Genomic DNA, 25,705 nt, shown 5'->3' with positions numbered 1-25,705 from the left:
CCACTTATGAAAATGGGTAATGTCACCTTAGACTTTTAAGTTATATCTCCACATATTTACATGAAATACATTTTTCTATGTTTTCTAAGTATGTAAATAATAATAAAATTGTAGAAGATTTTCTTAAAAAATAAAAATATTAAAATGGCTTATAATTCCATCACCTAGAAATAGCCATTAATATATAATTTTCTTCCAGTCTTTTTTTTCTATAAATATAGATATGTGCATACACTGAGATATTTATACAATGTTTTCTTTCTTTATTTTAATTGAGGTACAGTTGACATACAATATTCTATTAGTTTCAGGTGTACAACGTAATGATGCAATATTTGTGTGTATTGCAAAATAACCACCACCGTACGTATGGTTAACATCCATCACTATACACAGTTCCAAAGTGTTTGCTTGTGATGAGACTTTTAAGATTTACTTTCTTAGCAACTTTCAAATATGCAATACAGTATTATTAGCTATAGTCACCATGACATCCCCATGACTTATTTATTTTATAACTGGAACTTTGTACATTTTGACCCCTTTCACCTATTTCACTCACCCCATACCCGTGCCTCTAGCAACTACCAATCTGTTTTCCAAATTTATGAGATCGGTTTCTTGTTTCTCTTTTTATTTCAGGTACCACATATAAGTTAGATCATATGGTGTTTGTCTTTCTCTGTCTGAATTAGTTCACATAGTATAATGCTCTTAAGCTCCATTCATATTTTCACACATGACAAGATTTTATTCATTTTTTATCACTTAATAATATTCCAGTGTGTGTATATGTGTGTGTGTGTGTGTGTGTGTGTGTGTGTGTGTGTGTGCGCGTGTGTGTTCATCCACTCACCTGTCAAAGGACATAGGCTGTCTTTATATCATGGCTATTGTAAAAACCATTGCCATAAATGTGAGGGTTCATATATCTCTTCAAGTCAGTGTGTTAATTTTCTTTGCATAAGTACCCAGAAGTGGAATTGCTGGATCATATGATAGTTCTACTTTTAATTTTTTGAGAAACATTCATACTATTTTCCATAATAGTCACACCAGTCTACACTACCACCAACAGTGCTCAAGAGTCCCCTTTTTTCCACATCCTTGCCAACGCTTATTATTTCTTGTCTTTTTAATAACAGCCATTCTATCAGGTGTGAGATGATCTCTCACTGTAGTTTTGATTTGCATTTCCCTGATGATTAGTGATGCTGAGCATCTTTTCATGTACCTGTTGACCTTCCCTATGTCTTCTTTGGAAAAATGTTTATATTCTCTGCCCATTTTTAATTGGATTGGATTTTAGTTAAGTGTTTTGTTTGCTGTTGAGTTGTATGAGTTCTTTATTTATTTTGGATATATAACCTTCTATCAGATACATAATTTTCTCCCATTGAGTAGGTTGCCTTTTCACATATGTTTTATTGTTACCCAGTTTTTTGACCTAGTTTAAAAATTATTTTAATGTTTATTTTTATTTTTGAGGTGGGGGGGAGGGACAGAGAGAGAGGGAGACACAGAATCCAAAGCAGGCTCCAGTCTCTGAGCTATCAGCACAGAGCCCGACACGGGGCTCAAACCCACTAACTGTGATCATGACCTGAACTGAAGTTGGATGCTTAACTGACCGAGCCACCCAAGTGCCCCTGACCTAGCTTTATATCATGAAAAAGCTCATTAAATATTCTCTAAAAAAGTTTGTTCATGGATGCAAAATACTCTATGATCTGGGTGTTCATAATTATTTGATTATTCCCATTTGACATTGAGATTGTTTCTAATATTTCATATAAAACACTTTTTAATACTTAATTTCTTATAATTTCCTGGGCTAGATTATTATAAGTGAAATTATCTTTGCAGATAATGAGGATTCCAAGGCCTGTTATGTATTACTTTTCCTAGTATGTATTCCTAGAAATGTGGTAGCCATGTATTTCTCTTTACTGATGACATGTGAAGATGTATATCTTACCGCCACTTGAATATTTTCTTTAAAAAAAGTCCCAGTATATATTTAGATTATTTATTATTAGAATTCTAATTGCAACAGTTATATTGTTATTCTTAGAATAAGTGTTCAGCTGTTCAGTAGAACCCAAATATCTGAAGTATAATAAATTATTAGCAACAATTTATTGGGCACCTGCCCTGAGTAATGCTAGGTATTAATCATAAGGAATGCAATGCATGCTTCTTGACTTCTGTTCATTCATAATTTCTTTTCTAGATATTTATTCTCTAGCCCTAAATTACATTAGAAACTTTTTCCATCCCAAATGGACACATGAAAATTATAAGCCACTAATGATAGCTACTATTTCCTAAAAGGCACAGGCATCTTCAGCATAAATTGTTAGAGAGAAATACAGTGGGATGGGGAAGGGTGACTGAGTTGTAACAGATCCTTCTATCTAATTACATATACAGGTGGCAAATGCATTATTAAACTAGTGCTTAGTGTCTTATATTAAAGTGAAAATTGTAATTAAAAAGTATGTTCTCTCCTACTGTGAGTACTTTACCATAGGGGTCCTGTCTATCTGGTGAATTTGAAAAGAACATCTAAAAGTGATATTGTTCCTGTTTCAGTGAACCGCTCACTTTTCTGGTGCATCAAATCAGTATTTTAACCTGTCGAAGAACATTCATTGCGTGTTTTAAATATCCAGAGCATGTTATTTATTCTTAAATGACTGCTGTGACTTCTTCTCCAAGTCTTGAATTAACTATAATCTTGGGTGGCTATGTTATGATCTCTTAGTTTTCCCACCATATTTCATTACCTCATGATAGCCTAAATTTATATTCTCAATCTTGAATATTTTATCTGCTAACGATATGCTATTTTTGAAGAAAGCCTCTGAGTGGCAGATGAGAAAACTGTCTAAAATTATATTGGCTAATAGATATCTTCCCCCTTTTTCATGTAGAATTCCTTGGTTCCAACTCTTTAAGATTCTTTTTTGAGAAAAGGAGAATCGTATTGCTGATAATAATAACTTGATCTCTTAATAAGTATGGTTCTTAAATGTTCATGTTTTTGTCTTGCCTCTTTAAGTTGATTAAAAAACAAAAGAAACAAACAAAAAACTACTTAGGACCGGGAGCTGTGCTTTAGGCTTCTTTTTATTTCTGTCAGATCCCAGCATAGAACATTAGAATAGTAGATGCTCACCCAGACATTTTTTGATTTACTTGTAAAATCAAAAGCTATGGATGATTACTTATCATACATAAAAACAATCAAAATATTTGTTCATTCTGATATTTTATAAAGGGGAATTAGCCATTACTTTTCACTGTTTAGTTAAAAATCCAAAGTAGGTATATGCTTGTGTATATAGGTATATAGTAGGTATATACCTTACATTTAGAATAGTTCTTATACAAGAGAATCATTGTCATTGAAAAATCACTCTCTCCTCATTTCCCTTTTCTTGTATATTTTATTGCTATGTTATTTTCAGGGACTCCTGAAAGCCTAGCTGAGAAAGAGAGGCAGCTCATGGGTATGATCAATCAACTGACCAGTCTGCGAGAGCAGCTATTGGCTGCCCACGATGAGCAGAAGAAACTGGCTGCATCTCAGATTGAGAAACAGCGCCAGCAAATGGAGCTGGCCAAACAGCAACAAGAACAGGTGAGTAAGAGCCTGAGACACAAATCCCTGAGGCATTGTTTTGCGTGCTATTCATAGGTCACTCTCCTAGGCACACAAAGACCAATAAAAGCCTTTCTTCCCACCCTACGTGAATAAATAAAAAGGCAAAATACAAAGTAAGCAAACAAACAAAAAACTTTGATCTGAAAAAGCTTAATCAGCTACTTCCGTGCTATGTAACACAGAAGTAATTGTAACCAAGGTGAAATTCTGATAGGTCATGCGAAAAGTACCAGATCGAATCATGGAGAGTCAAGAGAACATTTCTAGTCAAGGACGCTGTGAAAGATTTCATTCAACAGGTGTTTAGTATGAGCTTTGCAGATAAGTAGGATTCAACATGTGAAGAAAATTAGTTATGGCACAGGAAGTTTAGTTAGAAGGCTATTATAATAACTTCAATAAGGAGTGAGAATCTAAACTAGGTAAGAGTCTAAACTTAAATGACCACAGAAAAAAGAGAAGGGAAGAATAAACAGGTGGAAATTTTATGATTAGTTGAGTTTTTTGAGTGGGCAAAAGAATGAGGAAAGCTACTGAGCCGGGGTTACTAGGTAAAGTCAGGAAGAGGGCAATTCGGAAAAGCAGGTGGTTTTATCATGTTGAATTAGAGCTGTTGGTTTTCCAACTAGAGGTATGTGAAAAACAGTAAGAAATACCAATTGACAGTTGGGAAAACAGGGCTCAACTAAATTTCTTAGACTATTTACATAGAGATGGTAGATTAAACCACTGGAGTAGATAAATTTCATTCATTTATTCAACAGATAGTAATCAAGTGTCTCTCATGTGCCAGGCACTGCGCTAACTTCTGAGGCTACATCACTTAACCAGAAAGATAAAACCGCTAAATTCTAGTGGAAAGAGAAAAGTGATTAACGAAGAAAAAGAGAAATTAACAAAATAATTTCAGACAGTGATATGTAATTTGATGAAATGTCATTACAGTAATTTAATAAATATTGATTGCTATGGCAAGGCAATGTTTCTTAGATTGGGTGGTTGGATCTGGCAGTTGAGTTCAGATCTCCCTGACAGAAAAGAGGCAGCCATATGAATATCTGGGGCCAGAGTGTTTCATGAAGGGGATGACAGGTTTGTAAGCCCTAAATTAGAATAGTGGTGACATCATGAGAAAATGGAAAGGAACTAAGGGTAGATCCTTGCGAGATAGTGGCATACAGCTGGTAGAGAAAGGAAAATGAACAATTCCAGAAAAACAAAGCTACTAGATTTGTCATTTAGTTTCTCACTGTTGGCCTTTTATGAGTGTGGCTTCTGTGGAGCTTTAGTGGTAGAAATGAGACATAAGAATTGACAAATGTATAGTAGGAAAATGGAGGCGATACACAAGAACTTTCACTAAAGAAAATTGGTAGTGTTGGGAAGAAAGAAGGGAGTCTTAGGGTGAGTTTACATATAGAGATGGTACATCTTTTCTGGGGCTAACTTCCTTTGCCATCCCCTATTCTGGGCTCAGTGCATTCACCATCCTAAATGGAAGAGGACCATTATTTAGCTACGGGTGTTTGTGTTTTCACACATCCTTGCAAAACCCTTCCTAAGCAGTTTTCTTTTTTTTAATTAAAAAAAATGTTAACATTTTATTTAGTTTTGAGACAGAGCATGAACGGGGGAGGGTCAGAGAGAGAGGGAGACACAGAATCTGAAACAGGCTCCAGGCTCTGAGCTGTCAGCACAGAGCCCGACACGGGGCTCGAACTCATGGACTGTGAGATCATGACCTGAGCCGAAGTCGGACGCTCAACTGACTTTGCCACCCAGGTGCCCCATAAGCAGTTTTCAAAATGTAAACTAGCAGAGTTGAAAGAAGAAATATTCAGGTTACATTTGAGGAGACTCCTTTCAGTTTACTCTTCCCTACTTGGTCATTCATCTCTGCTTGAAAGATAATGCTTTCATGTTTAATGAAATGCCTCATCAGTTTCCTTGAAGATACATTTGGCCCGTTCTTGAATATGGCCCATGTTTCTCTTGCATTACCCTTGTGATAAAAGTTCAGAATGTTTGCCTCTGACAGTCTAGAAAAGTACTACTCTTTTCTTGTTCACAATTCTCAATACTTTCAAACACCTGAATTCTAGAAAATTCTAACAGCTTCTGAAACTGTTTCTGGGATATTTCTTTTTAGAGAATCCCTCCTTTGGTGGATCTAAGGGCATATTTGTCCTGAAAAATCCAAGCGATCACTAATAGAGAGCAAAGTCCTCTTCATTCTTCTTTCACATTCTGGCCCATCTGCACACATCATCAAAAGATTCTAGAATTTTTTTTACTTTTTCTGACATTATCCTTGGAATGTTAGAAATCATTAGGTTCTTCCAGAATTTCTCTCCTCTGTTGGAGAGATGCTAAGCAATGATGCCTGCATAGCCTGAGAGAAGATCCCCTGTGAAAGCTTCAGGTCAGATTTCTAGAGCCTGTTTTGTTCCCCAATATCTTCTCTACCATGCAGTGCTGGCATGCATAACCACCAAGCTTGTGATCACATTTATCTTTTCATTAGGACACAGGGAAATCTCTGAAACACATTTAATACTTACTCCTTAGGATTCAGGTTAAGTGTATCTTCTCTTGAGAACTCCTTTTCTGACCCTCCTTTCCAAACTCCCTACTCATTGTAGGGTATCCCTACTCTGTACACTCTACTGTTCCCATTACAGCCCTTAGAGATGCTAATGAACCTGTTTACTGATCAGCTTTGCCACTGGACTCTGCCACTGCCATTCCACATCTTTCATTCAACAAATAACTACTGAGCACCAATTTGATGCCAGGTTCTGTTCTAGTTACTGGGATACAGCAAGGAATAAAACAGACAAAAATTCCTAATGTGTTGAGTTCTAATTAGGAAAAGATAGTAAATAAACAGGTAATATATAGTAAATGTTGATAGGGGATATAAGTAAAGGAGAGAATTAGGGATGTGAGTACCGGGTAGAGAAGCTCTTTTAAAATGGGTGATCAGGGAAGACCTCACCGACAGGGTGACATTTGAGCAGAGACTTGCAGGAGATGAGGGAGTTAGCAGTGCAGTTATCTAGGGACAGAGGGTTCCAGATGGAGGGGAAAGCAAGTGCAAAGGCCCATAGGCAGGTATATCCATGGGAGATAAGAGCATCCTTGGTGTGTTCAAGAGACAGGAGAGCAGTGTTGCAAGAGTAGGGGAGGGGTGGGTACAAAGGGAAGAGCAGGAAAAGGTGAAACCAGAGAGTCCAAATCATACAGGGTCTTGCAGGCATCATATGGACACTGGCTTCTGCTCTGAGTGAGAGGGTTTTGAAAAGATAAATAACATGACACAACTTATATTTTAAAAGGATCTCTCCAGATACTGATACATAATAGGCTGTTGGGAGCAAAGGCAGAAGCAGAAAGAGCAATAGGAGACTATTATAATTATCCAGAAGGAGAAAGCAGTGGCTTGGAATGGGAGGAAGTGTGGAGGGGTGTGTGAAGTGGTCAATGTCTTGATGAATTCATAAGGTGCTGAAAGAAAGATTTAAATTTAAACTTCAGCTGAAATGATATGTGGGAGGAAAGGACCAGATTTAAGTAAAAGAGGGATACTCCTTTTCCTACCATTTATTTCCTGCTTTCTTCAGGGGAAAAAAAATTGATTTTTAAAAACCCTGTTCCTAAGATAAAATGAAAGCACGTAAATAACTATAATTTGTACCAGTGCCGTTAAGGGAAATACAAAGTTAATTGTGCAGCCAGGTAGACCCATGTTCCTCATACAGTTTCTTTACTTTCACTCAGAGTAATGGACCCTGCAGGTGTCAAATTTTTCCTGAATTTTTAGCTTTGTGATACAGAGATTAAGGGACATACATTTATAATGAAAACAATCTTCATTATAACATGATGAGAGTAAGAATTAGAGCTTATTTATAAAAGAGTGATACTTTTTATGAAGTTAGAAGTTACATTCTCATGAGAAGGTTTCCTACCTGACAGCATGTAATAAAGTATTTAAAATTTTCTTCTCATCTATTCATTCATGCTTTCTTCATCAATATTCCTTCTGTACCAGGCTTTGCACAGTGAGTAAAATATACACGATTCCTCACCTCACTGTATTTATGGATTTCGACCTAGTTGACAGTAACATGTTAATTAAAACAAAAATAAGATAAAGATAAAATCATAGTATGTTATGTAGTATTAAGTAAATGTATAAGGTGTTATAAGAGTGAATAACAGGAGGTGATTGTGCTAGTCCCTGGCTTAGAAAACACTCAAAGATGACTGCATGGAGGGCTAAGTCCTGAGTTTAGTTTTGAACTTGTTGAATATGAAGTATTCTTAGGAATGCCATTGGAAAAATGGGTCTGAAGCTTAACACAAAGGTGTGGTCTAGAGAAACAAATTTGTAAACACTTGGCACCTGGGGGGAAGAATTGAGTCTAACATTGAGCCATATGCAACTATGGCATTGAAAGGCTGGACAGGGCGATTGAAGGTAACTATGAAGAAACAGACTGAGGCAGGAGCAAAACCAGGGAAATGTGATGTCGTAGAAGTCAGGGAGGAAAGTTCAGATCGAGGGAGAAAACTTCAGTGTTGAATTTTGATGAAAGGCCAAAAGGCGAGGTCCAAAAGACACTTTAGAGTTTAAAAAATGACGTTAACGGTGACTTTTACGAGGAATCTTTTTAGTGGGAGCAGAATCCTTAAGACTGGGAGCAGAAACCATAATGGAGTGCATTGAGGACTTAGCAGTTTAGGGGTTTGTGGGAGGTAGAAATGAGGGCAGTATTTATGAAAAAACAACAACCCAAAAAACAAAAACAAATACCAAAACCTCACGAAGGCATACAGCCTCTCCTAACACAATATTTTGTGCTACCCTGAACTCCCAGGTGAAAATAACCCCCTGTTGACGTGATACTTTCTTTTGTAGAAAAGAGCTAAAAAATGCCAGAGGCAGTACGCTCTTAATGTATTGCCTGGAAGGAAGAGGGATTTTTGACACTCTACCATTTCATACTGGATTCGATCACTGTCATAGTGTCCTAGGCCTCATTTGTTTTAGGCCAAAAGAAACTGTTCCAGAAGACTAAATACCTTGTTTGATCTTACTTAAGAGTGAATTGCTGGTACCGTGTAGAGGCACAGGCACATCTATTTTCATCATCTTAATCAGTGTCAAATCAAACTTTGAGAAACAGAACATTGGTAATTTCCCCCTGGGACAACAATATACTTTTAAATTTTTCATGTGCAATTTCTCCACAGATTGCAAGACAGCAGCAGCAGCTCCTGCAGCAACAACACAAAATCAATTTGCTTCAGCAACAGATCCAGGTCAGAAATCATAATTTCATACATACTTCCAATTAAATATATATATATATATATATATATATATATATATATATATATATATATATTCTGTTTCTAATTTTTAGATCACCTTACTGGAGTGACCTCCAACACAAACATTATTTTTGGCTTAATTCATGCCGTGTTACCTCCTGTGCCATGAGAATCTTGCAAATGGTGGCCATCACAGGCCCTACTATGTCAGGAAGCTCCATTCTGAGCAAGCAGACAGTCATTTTCATCCTTTACCGAAAGGAAATTATTGCAGAGATATGTTAAAAAGATTTCATTTGCTCTATTCTTTAACATGCCCATCAGTGTTCTTAATGAATGACATGCAGGGGAGGCAAAGCAAAAAGGTATGGCAAGTTAGTTAGAGAGCAGTGGCAGAGAGTATGTTCTACCGTATGCTCAAGAGCCACACGCGATAGAGGTTGAGGTTAGGGAAGGTGATGAATTTCACCCTTCATGTTGCCTGGAGGAACCAAGAGCAAGGACTCTATGTGCATATAGACATGTTCTATGCATATTTTGCTTATATGGAAACGTGTGATGGTGAGGAGCCATCCATGAAGAACAAGAAAGCAGCTATATTGCCAACAAAAAGAAAAAATAAGTTGTCAGAGATGTCCAGTCTTCACCACTTGCTAGCGGCATGAATTATGACAAAATTGTTTCCCTTTCTGAAAATTTCCTTTCTGAAAGCACTTATTTCATAGAGTATTTATGAGGATTTAATGGAGTTATGGGTGGAGCATTTCAGCATAGTATCAAGGCACACAGTAGGTCCTCAATACATACTTGCTATTACTAGCAAGAAAGGGAATCTGATTCATAGAGCTATGAATCCAACCCTATGTAACATTACCCTTTAGAAGCATATGTTAGAGAAGAGGGATTCATCATTATCTTGGACTTCTATCTTGAGATGCCAACATATTTTATTAAGAAGAAGTTTATCATTCTTTTGAAGTTCTATTTTGAGAATCCAGCATATTTATTTTATTAAGTTTAAATACCATAAGAGACAGAAGCAAACATGTCTACATTAGTTCACTTTTGTATTTAATCACATTTAGACTTCATTGCCAACGAAGTTTAGCCCATTTTACCTAACTGGGTCAAGTACACTTCATTTCCCTGGATTATATAGCGCAATCAGGGTTTACTCGTTCTTGGGGCACCTGAAATTTTAGTGAGCTAGTCACAGGTTGGTGAGACAGAGAAACCTCAGTGAGATGATCCAGCCAGGATTCTTTGCTTTCCTTCACTGTAATGACAAGCAGCAAATCCTAATGTGATGTTATATATGTTCATATCTGGCAAGTGGTTTTTCAGTGGTTTAAAACTGTTCATTGGACTTCCTGTTCAGTCTAAGTATGCTGTCTTTGAATATAGTTTTAGTTGATGATACCAGGTTAACTACATTTAATATGTTTTTAATTATTTAAAATCTAAAACAACAAAATGCTTATGGCAACTTCTCATTATCAATAAGCAATTCCATAATCAGCAGTATGGCCCTTTGCAAGTCACTCGGTTTCACTGTAATTTGAAGACACACCGGTGATTTTAAATTTTTGTAATTATTGTAATACTGAGATAGTCCTTTGTTAAACAGAATTGCAAAAAAATATCTAAACCAGTAGTATGAATACGTAGAAGGCTCATAAACTATGTCACCTGACCATATAAATTTAGCCAACACCTTCAGTAGTTCTTTTGGATCCTGCCACAGTTACGACCACTACGTTCAAATGTAGATTTTAAGCTCAGTCATAGTGGCCCAGTGTTGAAATGGATAGATTCCTTGCAGCAGAGCATGGAGCACTACAATTTATAAGTCAGAGAATTTTTAAAATGAAGTTCCTTAACATTTACCTGCCCTAGAAATGATATGACTATGGAAACTGTATTCCAGAGAGCTAAAGCCAAGTTTAATGGCTTGCCCAAGATTACACAACCGTTTACAGGTTGCACTAAGATCAGAAGCAAAGTTTTCTGACTACTCGTAGAAATTTTGCTGAATATGAGAATTTTAAAAGCTTAAAATTTCTATGATCAAACTGTTAAGTTGCTGGCCTCCACTAGTTCCCAGAGTGAGAAAAAAACAAAACACCAATAGTCCCTAAAGGAATTAATGTCATACTAATAGTAATTTTAGGAAAACATTAAGAGATGTTGCGATACTGCATCTATTTATTTGTCCTCTTTCTAGTGTTAGCACAAATAAATGATACTGACAGAGTCAAAACCCATTAATCTATGATTTTTTTTAATCTTGGAAGTAGGGAATCTTTCAGGCAAAAAAAAAGGTACTGAGCAAGACTGATGATCTGAAAGGAATTCATTTTCACAGCTTCTAGTATATTCATTAACTAAAAGCATAGTTCTAAAGTATATTTTATAAATCATTGATTTGGGGAAATCTCACAAATACTTAACAATTATGAAAGTCACAATATATTTAGTCTAATGAGAGATTGTTCAAACAGTTATGGGAAGGACTTCTGTAGTGACATGTGTAGAAATAGATGATTAAAAATGTAGAACAGATACTTTTATTTGCTCGTATAAATCCTTACCATATTTCTCTTTCAGAATATTTTCTCTCCCTTTCTTCTTCTTCCCTCATCCCGCTTTCCTTAGCAGCATATAGCAAGGAAGAAGAGTAAAAATCAAACCTGCTATAGTAGAAGGCAAATCAAAGTCATCAATATTGTTACAAAATTTATTTTGTCAGTGCTCACATAATCAATGTTTACATAAGAATTTATAATAGATTACATTTACTTGATATCTGAAAGTACTTAGGTAGTATATTTTGAATTTGATCTACTTCCTTTTTCTTCTATACGGAGACTAAGACCTTATAGAAATAAACATACCTACTTACATTGTTCATCCTGATTGCATTTGCTTACGTGTTATGCCATTGTTGCTTTGGGCTTTAGAAAACAATGCATTCCAGTTCCTTTGTTGGTAGAATAGTGGACTGAAATGTTAGTAGACCACAATTAAGGCCACCTTTAAGCTTTCGGTTGCAATTATAAATATACAAGACATTAACTTGGCCCAAATGTTGGTAAAGGCATGCAGTACATTAGATAGGTAGGCAGATCTGCTAGATGGATTAGATTGACAGGATAGAAGAGCAGGACAAATTTTCACCCTTGATGGCTATGTTAACTGATATGAGGATGATGTTCCCCAGCATTTCTTCATTTTACTGAGATCTCTTTAAAGGAGAGGTTAATTTAGACATTTTTATTCCATTTGAAGTATATGTCATTCAATTAAAAAATGTATGAACATGTTTATACTTGTCTGTGTATGCACAAACATTCACATATTGAAATGTCCCAGGTTATTAAAATTTCTCTTGGCCTGTTATTTCTGTCTCTTCTTTCCAGATGAAAAGAGTGGTAGTAGGTTTTACTCTGTAGTTATTTCTTCAAAGAGAAAATGCCATAAGAATTAGCAAATTCACCCATTTTATTCAATCACTTAGGGTCAATTTTTATGAACTGTTTTTCTCTCTTTAAAAAGCAAACTTAACTCTGCAATTGCCTGATTCTAATTGGATTGACAACTCAATCTACATTACTTCCTTATAAAGACTTTATAAGTTATAGTCTTCTAAGACTTTATGAGTTATAGTCTTCTAGGTCGATTCGCATAACACATTAGGATAAAAGAAGAAACAAGAAAGCTCTCTGTTATTCTCTGCAACATCAAAAATCAGTTCATTCTACAAATAAAATCATGTCATAATACCAAAAATATCTTGTCTTCCCACAAGAACTTGTCTGTTTCTTTATGAGACTCTTAGTTTTAGGGACACTAAGAAACTTCTAGTCTGCTTTTTCTCCCATTCAGCAGTGTTTTCCTTTAATATTTTTGTTTACTGTCCTTAAAAAAATAGAATTTTTTGCATTCCTACTTACTGTAGATAGCTCACTCTTAATACACATTAATATGTGAGATAAAATTTGTAGATATTTCAGAGAAAAATAACTTTAGATTTTTTTAAAGATAACCTTTTTTTTTCTTTTACTCTCTTGCTTATGCTAAGTGCCTATCTTTTAGCAGTTTTATTTTCTGACTAATCTCTTTTTTTACGTTAAATCAACCTGTTTCTAATAGGGACAGTTAGGTGGTTTATGTTTCCAATAATGATCCTAGACCAACGGTGAATCTTGACTTCATTCACCGTTACCAAAACCTTTTAAAGTAAATGAATGAGTGACCTCTACTCAGCTTCCATTAAGGCAACAAACTGAATGCCCCGGAGACTCAAGTTCCTTTTTATCTTGAAGCTTTGTGTGGGACAGGATTTCTTTAGCTTTGGGAGTGAGTGGGGGAAGCATGTCCTAGTTTAAAATTTTTTTAATCCTTTTTCAATAATACTCGATGGAATTTTATTTAGGCTCTTATTAGCCTCTAATAGGGTCAGTCCAACAACATGCTCTAGTAGGAAATCCACTTCAGATAATGGTAAGAGAAATTTTAAAGATGTGCTTCTTTTAAAATGCATATTTGTCATGATTCCCATACTGAAAGTTCAGTGTTTGAATTTTCTTAAGAGATTCCACATATCTGTTGCCTTCTCCCTTTTGACAAACTTTTCCAACTGTTGTTCATTGTGTTCTTTTAGGGGCAAAGATTTGATATTTAATAATCTCCTTATTGTTTCTGATTCATAAGGTATGCATTTGCAGGACTAGTAATAGATCTGGGTCACTGATTCTGTCTAGAGCTAAGGGTAGAGCAAAGGACAGATCTTTGTTCGTTTGTATTCTGGGCTGGTCAGTGTATATTCAATGGTATGTAAGGAAGAGCTTGGCTCTTTAGGTGGTATAGGACTACATTTAGCTGTGTGAAATATAACTTTAATTGTATTAAATGACTAAAAATGAAGATAGAGAGCAGGGTCTCTAGAATTAGACATACCTAAATTCAGTCTTCACATCTTCACACCTCATCTTCTGTGTGATGTTGGGAAAATTGCTTAGTCCCTCTGAGTTTCATTATTCCCGTCTATTTAATGGGAATTGTAATAACCAAGTGATCTGGGTTAGTTCGAAGAATGGGATTATACCTGGCATGTAGTGAGCACAGAATGCTTAAAGTTTTTGCCTAAGTTATTAGGAGAGAAAAACTTGTTCCTTCTGTGTTTCTGATGATGAAAAATTCAATGAGTATTTCCAGCAAGAGGAGAATTTCTAGGAACAAAAGAGTATAGTCTACATGGCAGTGGCCACTGAAAACTGTTTAAGTTCAATGTTCCAACAATCCATATGATTTTAGAACTACAAGGGGTTTTTAGATAGCCTTTATTTAGACCTATCTCTCATTTTGACATTTGTAAACTGAAACCAAGTAAGGTTAGAAGATTTTCCCAATGTCACATAAGTTGTTACTTGTAGAAGAATGGCTGCATTCCAAGTCTCCCAAGTCTTGGCCCAGTTCATTTTTATTTTACTGATGTTCTACCATTTAAGGCTTAATGGCCCAAAGTTTTCAAATGAGTTTTCTTTCCCTGGGAAATTATTCCCACAAAATAAAAATACAACTTGACTTATGTACAATTGAATGATTAGTTGCAGTCATGGGCTCAACCAATTTGTGATAAAGGTTTCATTTTATTGGAGCCAAAGTTCTCTGAGCTCATTAAGAGTTTTAGCAATTCTTGATAAATTATTATGCAGAAGAAAATCCATTGAAAAATTGTATTGAAAACATAATAACGTGAAAGGTGAAATAATAGTACCTGACTGACCTGCTGATTTATGATTTCTTTCTCTGAGTGTGGTAAGTTGGAAGCATTTTACCCCCCTCAACAAGACTCCACGCACATACATGAGCACAAAGAGATTGCAAAGTAACCTTGTCTCTTTAGGAGACTGGAAATGCCAAGAATAAACACCATGCAATTAAGGTAGCATTTCAACCTGAGAAGGAAATGCATTAACTCCTTGAGCTCTGACTCATGTTTTGCTGTAGGAAATAAAATACACCACAACCGTACAGGATATAGTTTTTGGCTTTCAGATATACTGTAAAAGGAGAAAATATGGAGATACAAAGAAGTAGCTTTAAGGATGGTTTCCTGCTCTTCCTTGCACTTTCTGGAAGTAGAAGTTCCAATTCGAGAAGATAGGCGCCATCTCCTAGAGGAGCCGTGATGATAACTGCAGCTCTCTGTCCTACTCAGACAGAGCCACTTCAAAATATTTTAAGCATATTTTAATACATCTCCTGGCAATTACCTAATGATGGAATTTCAGCATAGTATTGCACTGTCTAGATAAATCTGTCTCTGTAGATAGAGATACAGATACATTGATATCTGTATCTATATAGACTGATATCTATCTATCTATATAGTTTAATCTTTGCTGATGTAACACATGTCACATTGCTAAGAGTACAAGAGAGTAATGAAAGCAACTGTCCAGAGCCCAAACCTCTATATGCTCCTGTATTTACTGTGCCCAATCCTTTTACTCAGAAGGAGCCACTTTAGAATATTTTAAATTTTCATTTTTAATAACCTCTTAGTATTTTCTTCACTGTCTATAAAATATAATTATCATGCTGCTCCTGACTTATCAACTTTGAATATCATTAACTTGGAAATGAAGATTTGCTTAGGTTTTGTATCTCCATCCTGACAACCTCTCCTATTCCCCTCCCGCACCTTACAATGTCGTTATAAAAGTAATTTAAATTCTTCCAGCAGGTACTTTTAAGCTTTAAATAGTTTACTTACACCTCTTTTCTTTTCCAATCAACTATAAATAGTCTCTTTGCACTTGCCTTGTCAGATGAGGATGGCATCTCTTTTCTCTTATTCCCAACTGCCAATTTCTGTTATCTGTATGTTTACTCTAAATATATATAATTCATGTGTTTGTGTATGTATGTATACACACATACCTCTCAAGCTTTACCTATTGGTTAATCCTAAAAGTTAAAAATCAAAAAATGGTGTTTATATTTAAAATATGAGTCTATGTATTGTTTTCTGGATATAATAAAACGGATGCTCCTATTTCCTTTCTGTGTAGCTCTGTGCTTTCCAGTTGCCTTTTCTTCCCCCTGCCCCTCATGTTACTCATGTTACTTGCCTTATAACTCTGTAAATACTCAAGAATAAATCAAATCTCTGGAACCCCGCTTTTCTGGATACCTGCTTCCTAGCCATCTGTCCTGCTTTCATTTAGATTGGTTGGTCCAGCCAACATTCTGGGACACCCATTTATGATTCTCCAGAGCTGGAATCACTGTTTCTTATTATGTCCTCCTGGTTTATCTCCGTATTTTGCTCTGGAACCATATCAGAAACTTCCTGATGGAAAAGGAACGGTGTGGGGATACTTAGGAACTAAAGTGTCTGGGGTAAAAATGTTCTAAATAATGTTCTGTTTAAGCTCTCTACTTGATTGATAGTTTGGCTGCACATTGAATTCTAGGTTAGAAAAGATTTTCCTTATACTTCAAATCCATTGATCCATCATCTTCTAACATCTACAAGAAATGTGATGTCGATCTGACATTTTTTTGTGGATGGCAACCAATATTTCTCCTTTCTGAAAGCTTTTATGTCTTCTATTTACTGTGACATTTCACTGGAATGTATACAAATATTTTTCATTTATTACAAACAACATGAATCTTTTAGTCTAAAGAGTTGCATTCTTTTGCTCTAAAGAATTCTTTTTTTTTCTTTGCCCATTTTATCTCCTTATTTTTCTAATTCTTTCTGGATCTCCTGTGAGGCAGATATATTTTTTATGGATTGATCAATATATTTCTTATTGTCAATATTATTGCCTCTGTTTCTTGAGTCTTCTTTCTCAGAGATTGCCTGAAATTTATCTTCTAAACAGTTTAATTGCATCTTTGTTGGAGAAATTGCCTTTTTAATTTCCATAAGCTTGTTCTTTCTCCCTAATAATTCTTTTTTCAGTTTATCCTGTTCTTGTTTAATTCTGTTCTTGTCATTTCTTAATGAGTTGGAATTTGAGGACGCTTTTAAAATGTTAAAGTCTCATTTCCTCAAATTTTCTTTTCCTCCATTTTTTATCTACTTGTTTATTTGATGTTTCTCTTTCAGCTTAAAGTCCTACTTAAATTTAAAAAAAATAATTCAGATTTAAAAGAGATACAAGGAAAAGTTGATTGGGAGCTGTGACTATGAATGAGGTTTATCAACAGGTGGACACTGCTCTAGTGAGAACAGGAAGCTGGCCATACATCGCATGCATGGATACAGAAGTCTTTGTTTTGGGATTTCTCTTGAGGAAGTGTGATGTAGTTGGGGTAGAGGTGAACTGATGGAGCCACTTCCAACTAATACTACAGTTTTCTTTTGAGAGAGAGAGAGAGAGAAAGAGAGGGGAAGAGGCAAAGAGAGGGGGAGAGAGAGAGCCTGACACGGGGACTGGTCTCATGAACTGTGAGACCATGACCTAAACTGCAATCAAGAGTCAGATGCTTAACTGACTGAGTCACCCAGGTGCCCCAAATAGTACTGTTCTCAGTCCAGGTCTCACTCCTCTCTCTCATACCTGGAGTTTCAAATCCCAAAACTTTCTGGTAGTTCTGAGCGCAAATTAAGCCTCATTTCCACTTAACTCCTTCCATGTATACTCTAGTTTGTTTCACCCACTTAACATTAATTAACATTCTATACTTACTTTTCATCTTCTGAAACTCTAGTCAAATTTATTGCCCTTGTATATCTCTTATTCTTTATTGCTTTATTTGGTACGGGTTTTTAAATTTTTTGTTTTTATCATTTTATTGGTGTCTCAGGAAAGAATAGAGATAAGTGCACATGGTCAATCTGACACTTTGGACTGGAAATCAGGACAGCATTTAAAATAATTCTTTATTTTGGGATGCCTGGGTGGCTCAGTCGGGTAGGCGTCCAACTTCAGCTCAGGTCATGATCTCACAGCTCATGAATTTGAGCCCCATGTCGGGGTCTGTCTGACAGCTCAGAGCCTGGAACCCACTTTCGATTCTGTGTCTCCCTCTCTCTCTGCCCCTCCCCCATGCACTCTCTGTCTCTCTCTGTCTCTCTCTGTCTCTCTCTCTCTCTCTCTCTCTCCCTCCCTCAAAAAAAAAGTTAAAAATTTAAAAAATTTGCTAAAGTTAAAAATTTGCAAAGTTAAAAGTTTGCAAAGTTAAAAATGTGCTTTATTTTTAAATAGGAGAAAATATTTAAGACACACTAACCAATATCTGGGAATAAAGGAGTCCTTGTAAAGAGAATGAATTATTGTAGAAAGAAAAAGCTTGAGGCTCCAAAACCAAACTTCACTAAGATTTGTAAATGTAGAATATATTTTCTAGTTTCCTTAGAGGGAAAATAGTGGAGATGAGGAACATAGATATAGAGAATATCACCATTCTTTTTCTCTTTTTGATAGATTTATCAAACAATATGAGTTTATATTTATGTAAATTTTAAACTATGACCCTGATATTTTAAACTTTTTAATAGCATTATTGAAACCCTCAATAATGTTAAAGTAACTCTGTATGATGACTATGCTGAAGTAATTTTGACAGCAGTTTTTGGAAGTTGTAATTCTGGTTCTGTAATTCACTCATCCTGATGTACACTTTTCACTAAAAACATAAATAATACTTTTCAGGGAAGGAGAATTTTTTTCTTCTCTTTTGTGTGGAATCTCAAATAATCCTCCTTACTGTTTTTCTTTTTCTGTCTTACTTCTGTATCATTTCCATGTTTCTTCTTTCTCTGATCTTTTAGTATCATTTTGGAAGTGAAGCCTGGATTCATTTGATCCAGTATGGCCATTATGGAATCACTGAGACTGGCCCAGAAAACAGGCTGACAACAGTCTTTCCCATGACTTTACATTCTTTTCCCAAACAACATTACCTGTGGAAAAAGTTGAGCACTGTTCTTCATTGAGGCTCTGTACTCCATATCTTATCATTTAACAAAACAGGGCCCATCAGGGCTTATATAAAACCATGGGACTGTAATTATCAAATAGTGGGAAACAAAATAAAACAAAGCAGGTTAACAGCAACAGATTTGGAAATATAGGCCAGAAGTCAATATGTTGGCCTAAAATGAATTGATTTTACTTTACCTTAGCTTACACATTTACTAGTGTGCTAAACTAAATGCTGTAGCAGGGAGTTGCTCACAAAGCCTTTAGAAAGAATTTCTGTCTCCCATCTTTGAAGAGAGTTGACAAATGGGAAGACAATTAGATGCCAATAAAATTAACGGAGTGTTAACATGAAATTAATTGTTCTGTGAAGAGTAGTTACATCAGGAGTCAAGACATACATTCCAGTCATTCCTTGTACATGGCAAATTTCCTTCAGTTCTCAAGCCAGAGGGCTAATTTCTACACAAAAGCTAGTAAATTTTTATGTAACTTATAGTAAAAAAGAAACTGACTTTTTACTTTATTTGTATGTGTGTGTGTGTTTAGCTCTATTGTTCTTTAGAAAAGAAAGGCTAACAGTCAAATAAAATGGAAAGGAAGATAAATAGAATGTTAAGGATATCTTTATGATACTAGGATGACCCCTAGTTTTCTCTTCAAGGAGAAGCAAAAAGAGAAACTGGAATTCCTTCGTCATCAACAAGTATTCTAGAAGTGGTAAATTCTCAGTCATATGGCAACATTTGATAAAGTCATTACTCCCACTTTCTTGTAACACTCTTCATTTGGTCTCCAAAAGACCACAATCTGCTTAGAAACAAAAACAAAAACAAAAAAAAATTATTATTCTCCATCCTCAGTCTCATATGATAATTTCTTCCACATCCCTTAAAGGCTATCATGCTATAATTCTCCATCATCTGACTTACTTCCTAAATGAACTCATCTAATCAATGTGTGTACTGTTTTAACGATAATAAATTCAAAATTTATCTTCCCATCCTTGATCTCTCTCCTGGACCTCAGAGCCAAATATTCAACTGCCTACTTAGCCTATTTAAATACATAGCTAGTAGGCACCCAAGTTTCACATTTTGAAAGCAGAACCTTTAATTATGTTTCCTAAACTCATTATTTCCCAGTTTATCCAACTATGAGTATAAGACCATATGCCTCGTTGCTGTCACCAAAACCTAGGAAGTATCCTTAAATCCTCTCATTCTTTAATACCTCATAAATAACCCATCAACATTGGTTTTTATCCTTAATCTATCAGTTGATCAACTTCACCTACCATTAGTCACCATCATTTCTCATTTAGCCTGATATAGTCGCCTCCTATCCGTGTTGGTTGTCCAACTTCCTCTGTTGACCCCCTGGGTGGACATTTCACAAAGCTGCTAGAGTGATATTTTAAATTTGATTATGCTATAATCATGCTCAAAATCATGTTATTTAAGATAAATTCACTCTCTTTATGTCAGTCTATTGGGCTGTACTTGAATGCACCACTGCCAACCTCTCTGTCTCCCTCATTCCTTCTACCCTAGAAACCTGTCCTTCCTGGTTTCAAGGAATATTCCAAGAATGTCCTAGAATCAGTACATTTTTATTTGTCTTTCTGATGACCTGGAATACTTTGCTTAGTTCAGCACATAAGTCAGACCCTCGTTTCTTTCAGGTCTCTCTACAAATGGCATCCTCCCTAGGGTGGCCATCTCTGACAACCCAGTCCAAACTAGTCCCTGCATCCCTTAAGTCATCTCTCATCATTTGTCCTGCTTTTATGTTTCTTGACAGCCCTTACATTTCGCCTCTTTATATGTACCTTGGTTTTGCTGTACCCCATACTGCCACAATACATACCTGGCAGTTAAGTTCTGTGGGGTTGGTGATTTCATCTGTCTTGCTTACTGCTATACTCAAAGTACATATAAATAGTTCCTGGCATATAGTACAAAATTTAAAATATTTGTTTGTTTGCTTGTTTGTTTTTTAAGTAGGCTCCACGCCCAACATGGGGCTTGAACTCATGACCCTGAGATCAAGACCTGAGCGGAGATCAAGAGTCGGACTCTTGACTGACTGAGCCACCAAGGCAGCCTTAAAATATTTATTAAATGGATGAATGAATAAACTGTGGGCACATTCCCCACTCTGTAGTATATGTAATAACAAGCAAGATGATAATTTTCTCAGGGGATTGAAATAGATTTTTAGGGAGCCATCAAAAATAGATAACCAACATTCCCTAGTGCTGTATATGATTTGTAAAATCATTTTGTACTTTGTATTATACTGGTGAGAAGAGCAGCTCGTTGCCTGCTAAGTACTTGGCACTTTGCAGACGTCATTTCATATAATTATCACAAGAATGCAGATAGGTTATGATATTATCTCCATTTTATAGACATTGGAACTGAGAAGTGTGTGTGTGTGTGTGTGTGTGTGTGTGTGTGTGTGTGTGTATGTGTATGCATGAATCTGAGATCCTGAATGTTGAGTACTATGTAAACTTAAAAGGCACTTTCTTCCTCTCTCTTTTTATTAGAGTAGCAAGGAGTGATTTAATTCAGATAATCCCAAGAAAATAAGAGTAATTGATCTTATCAAACTGAGTTAAACCTATTAAACTGGCACATGTGGCAGGGTTTTTTAAAAAGTATTTTACTTTTGCTTTCTATAATAAACCAGGTAAGAGAGTGCTCTTTTATAAATGGGGGAAATTAACAATTACAAATGCAGGAAAGTTGTGTTTTACATAAGCAAACGTTGCATGTAATGAAATCTTCACCTATAAATGCCAAAAAAGATGGGATGCCATGTTTATACAAGTTTGTATCTTTAAAATAATTATTTGACGTCGACAATCTTGTTACACCTAAATGGGAAATTAGAAGATGTGAACTAATGAACTTTCATAGCATGCACATATGTTTACTAAAAGTGGTGAAGTAATGAGCTAATCTGCATATCATACACATATTTAGAGATTTATATTAGTATATGTGTATACACTGTGTGAATGTGTATGTATGCACACACTCCTTCACACATACTCAGGTTTCTACATATCTTTTTAAATCAGTTTCCCTTCGTTTTCTCTGTTTATTGCCAAAATTTAAATATATATTTAAATTTTTTCCTTCTACTGTAACCACCATCTAATTCTGAATGCATTTTTTTTACTCCCCTCTCTACCTCCGAATTCCTTTCCACTACTTTGCCAGTATCTCTGTCTACACCTGCTGCTTGACCATCTGACATAGCCACCAGTCATTTCCTTTACCCTTTTAATTCTATTTTCTTTCTCCCACAGTTCTTCTCTGGCAAAGTCTTCTCTTTATTCTCCTCATTCAACTGGATTTCATGTTTTCATTGAATAAAAAGTTGTTGTTCACTGAAAAGCCAATCAGGTCTAAAAGTTCATTGCGTTTTAATTTTAGAAGTCAGTTATTTAAATTGTTGTGTGGTGGTTCAAGTGGGAGAGAGCAAAAGAAAACATAAGCAGGCCTCGGCAGAGGTTTCACAGAGTGTCAGTATAATATATGATCACAATCTTTTCATGATAGAGGGTGTGTTGTCATGAGCACCCGTGTCTCGCAGCCAGAAAAAGTGGAGGGATGGTGCTGCCGAGAGGAAAATCAAGAGATAACAATAAAATTTTTCTGTTGCCTGGTGGAGGTGTTTAGGATGTGTTTTCTTTATATCTTCATCCGCCCCTAATTGAGGATGCTTTAAAATTGAATGACTAGCAGTCAAAACGTGTTTGCTTCAAGCTGAGAAGAAAAATGCTGGTGTCTCCGCTTCCAAACTGATTGCGCTTTGTACACAACTGACAGCTACAGTCACTTTGAGTGACTGATAAGTGGGAAGCTTTGCCACTTATCAAAGAATGCGGGCTGAAAAGAAAAGACTGGAGCCGTTTAGATGCTTTGGCATGTTCAAAATAACATCTTACATCAGTCAGACTCAGAAGCACTAAGAGACATTTAAAATGAAGTAATGTATATAGAAATGCGGTATATGTGTGCGAGGAGAGACAAAAATTATTCAGCAAGCGAAGAGCTGCACGAGGGGGAAGGAGAAGGCATTGTAGTTAGAGGTCAATATTTGCAAGATGAATCAATGGATAAATAATTTACACACACTTTGATAAAATCTGCCCTTAGTTTGAAACATCCAAATGTAGAACCACATAACTAATGAGTTCCACCATTATTTATATAAGCAGCTAGCTTTGACCAAATGGATGCCTTGAAGCACCCGAACAATGAAAATGTCATCCACTTGTATAGATAGTAATTTTTACCTGGAGGAAGAATCCCAGTTTCCATTTCCCTTCTTCTTTGCTTGTGTAAATATTTAATACTTAAAATACATGTTTAAAATATTATTATATCTGACTTAAACAGCGTGATTATATAATAAAATAAGATAGAGATGTGTTTCTTTTAAATTTTGAGACGATGTTAATGAAAGAATGTACAGATTGCCTGGGCTGTAATTTCTACAAATAGGAACTTCTGAAAATGGCAGTTTTTTTACTCCACTATTAGGCTAATATGTTCAGTGTATGTGTATCCTGCTCTAAATTTTCTAGGGCATTCATATTTTAAATATTTTGTCTGTCTAGTTAACTTGTTCTTCTGTACTCTCTGGATCTTAGTAAGAGAGATGCAGTACATCCCAGTGATTTCAGCCCTCCTGTGAATGACATGCTGTCTATTTAAATAACTCGTTTCAGTCCGAAAACTCATAAATACACTGTTGTTTTGTTTTGTTTTTGTTTTGTGTTTGTTTGTTTGTTTGTTTGTTTTTTGGTCAGGGCATGTCCCAGTTTTAGATACAGTCACAATAACCATAGCTGTGGTGAATTCAAGCTTCTTCTGTGTGCTGGCAGACTAAACTTAATATATCGTCTCTTAATTATTTAAGGAACGACCAACTGCATGGTCTAGGGGTTACCTATGAAACCTGCAAATTACCTCATTCTTCTCAATTGCTCTAAGACTGAAGAGTATTAGTGTTTGCATCATTGTAAAAACTTTTGGGTATGCACGAAGTGAGCAGGAAAAAGAATGTGTTAGGACAGTATGGCCCTCAGACCAGTTTGTGAGCTGCAGAAGTCCTTAATGAGATAAGGAGCTTGATAAACCCGCTTTAATTCGGTGCCACTCCTTTTCACTGCAATACTTTCTTGGTGAAGGAAGCAGTTTGGTGGATTACATCCCAGGACAAGCTCCTGACCTCATCACAGACCAACCCGTTGAGTAGTACTAAATTGGAACTCTGTGATCAATAAAAAAATATAAAAAATAGACTTTACGGATAACTTAGTCCAACTTTTTTTCCTTTTGTAGAAAGAGAAGATGTGGTCCAAAATTAATAAGAGCTAGGCCAAATTCCCAATAGAAAGTGGAGGTAGACCATAGTCTTTTAGCCCTCGTTAATTATATCAAATAAATCAAGATAATAAGCACTCCTGAAAACAAAATGAACAGTAATTCTGCAGAGCCCATCAAATTGAGTTTGCTACTTTATCTGGAATTTGGAGCAGATATTAAATCTTTTGCTAAAGAAATATGGAGCAATATTTGAATGTTTCCATACAAATTGTAAACAACACATCACTTAGGAGAGAACAATTAGGAAATGTTAATCACATTTTGATTCACTAAAATTATCAGTATATCATTTTGGAAGGCATATATACAAAACTTTTTAAAAACGTGTATTTCATTGGTTTATGATCATTCCTGTTTTTTAAGGATTATTTTTACAGGGAGCTAGTATCTTCTCCTGACCCATTTTAGATGAAAATTTATAATGTCATATCATTAGACTATAAACTAAATAAGGAAAAGAAAAAAGTGATGTTCTAGTATGAAAATAACATCTGATCTGCTTCTCTCAGAGAAGCGTTCCTTTCATAAACTGTAGCTGAGGACCTTTCAAAATAAAGCTAAAATATTTTAAAGAATCTTTTTGATTTCTAGATCTTTTAAGAACCTAAAATAGGAAATAACAGTTTTTGCAAAGGAAAATATTTTCTCATCATGCAATTGATTTTTTCCCACTATAAAATAATGTCCATCTTGAAGTTCCCTATTGTTTTAAAACACCCTTTTTGTGTTTCATTCTGTAACATATTCTTCGTTCATGTAAGAGAATAGGAAAGCAGGATCTTTCTCTAAAATCTTTATCCCTTGAGACATTGAGTGAAGTCTTTTTGTGATTAAAAAGGGCTAACTGCTCTTAAATGTATTACAAGCACAATCTTGAGTTCTACAAATATTTCCATCAACACATCATTGCTTTAAACTGTCTTCTCTCTAGCCTGTCTTCTGCTACCTCATATCTCTGTCTTTTTACTTTTTTATCCAGTTGCTTTCTCCCCAGTTATTCCCATGCTTATGACACAAACTCATTCCTAGACCACAGATCATTTCAGCAAGAATTAAAGAGAAGGAACACAATACAAATATAACCATCCGTCACATGTTTTTTGTAAATACCTGCTTTAAAAAAGTTTAGTATCCTGGTAGCATGAAAATGCTAAGAATCTTTTTAACCATGAGAGAGTCTCATTTCTTATAGTATCTTGTGAATCTCACTTCTCACAGTCATATGATTATTATATTTTATATATCTTACATGGCCATTCTAGGATACAGTGTTAATGCATGTAAACAAAATCCCGCTTTGAGTAATGGGCACTTAGGTCTTAATTCATCTGGTAAAT

General features: G+C 35.6%; 1 protein-coding gene across 47 annotated transcripts in view; it reads left to right on the top strand.

Moving 5' to 3' along the window:
* The window catches only part of SOX5 (SRY-box transcription factor 5), a 1,008,244-nt gene that overhangs the window by 797,314 nt on the left and 185,225 nt on the right, over positions 1 to 25,705 (top strand). For 44 of the 47 annotated variants that reach the window (XM_053225987.1, XM_027035741.2, XM_053225993.1 and 41 more), the window contains 2 exons: positions 3,474 to 3,646; positions 8,930 to 8,998. In XM_053225987.1, the coding sequence (XP_053081962.1) occupies positions 3,474 to 3,646; positions 8,930 to 8,998 (242 nt within the window). The other 3 variants (XM_027035750.2, XM_027035749.2, XM_053226014.1) reach the window with 3 other exon arrangements.

Source organism: Acinonyx jubatus, chromosome B4, assembly GCF_027475565.1.
Source record: "Acinonyx jubatus isolate Ajub_Pintada_27869175 chromosome B4, VMU_Ajub_asm_v1.0, whole genome shotgun sequence".
In the NCBI taxonomy this organism is placed as follows: domain Eukaryota; kingdom Metazoa; phylum Chordata; class Mammalia; order Carnivora; family Felidae; genus Acinonyx; species Acinonyx jubatus.
This window is presented reverse-complemented; position numbering and strand designations above follow the sequence as displayed.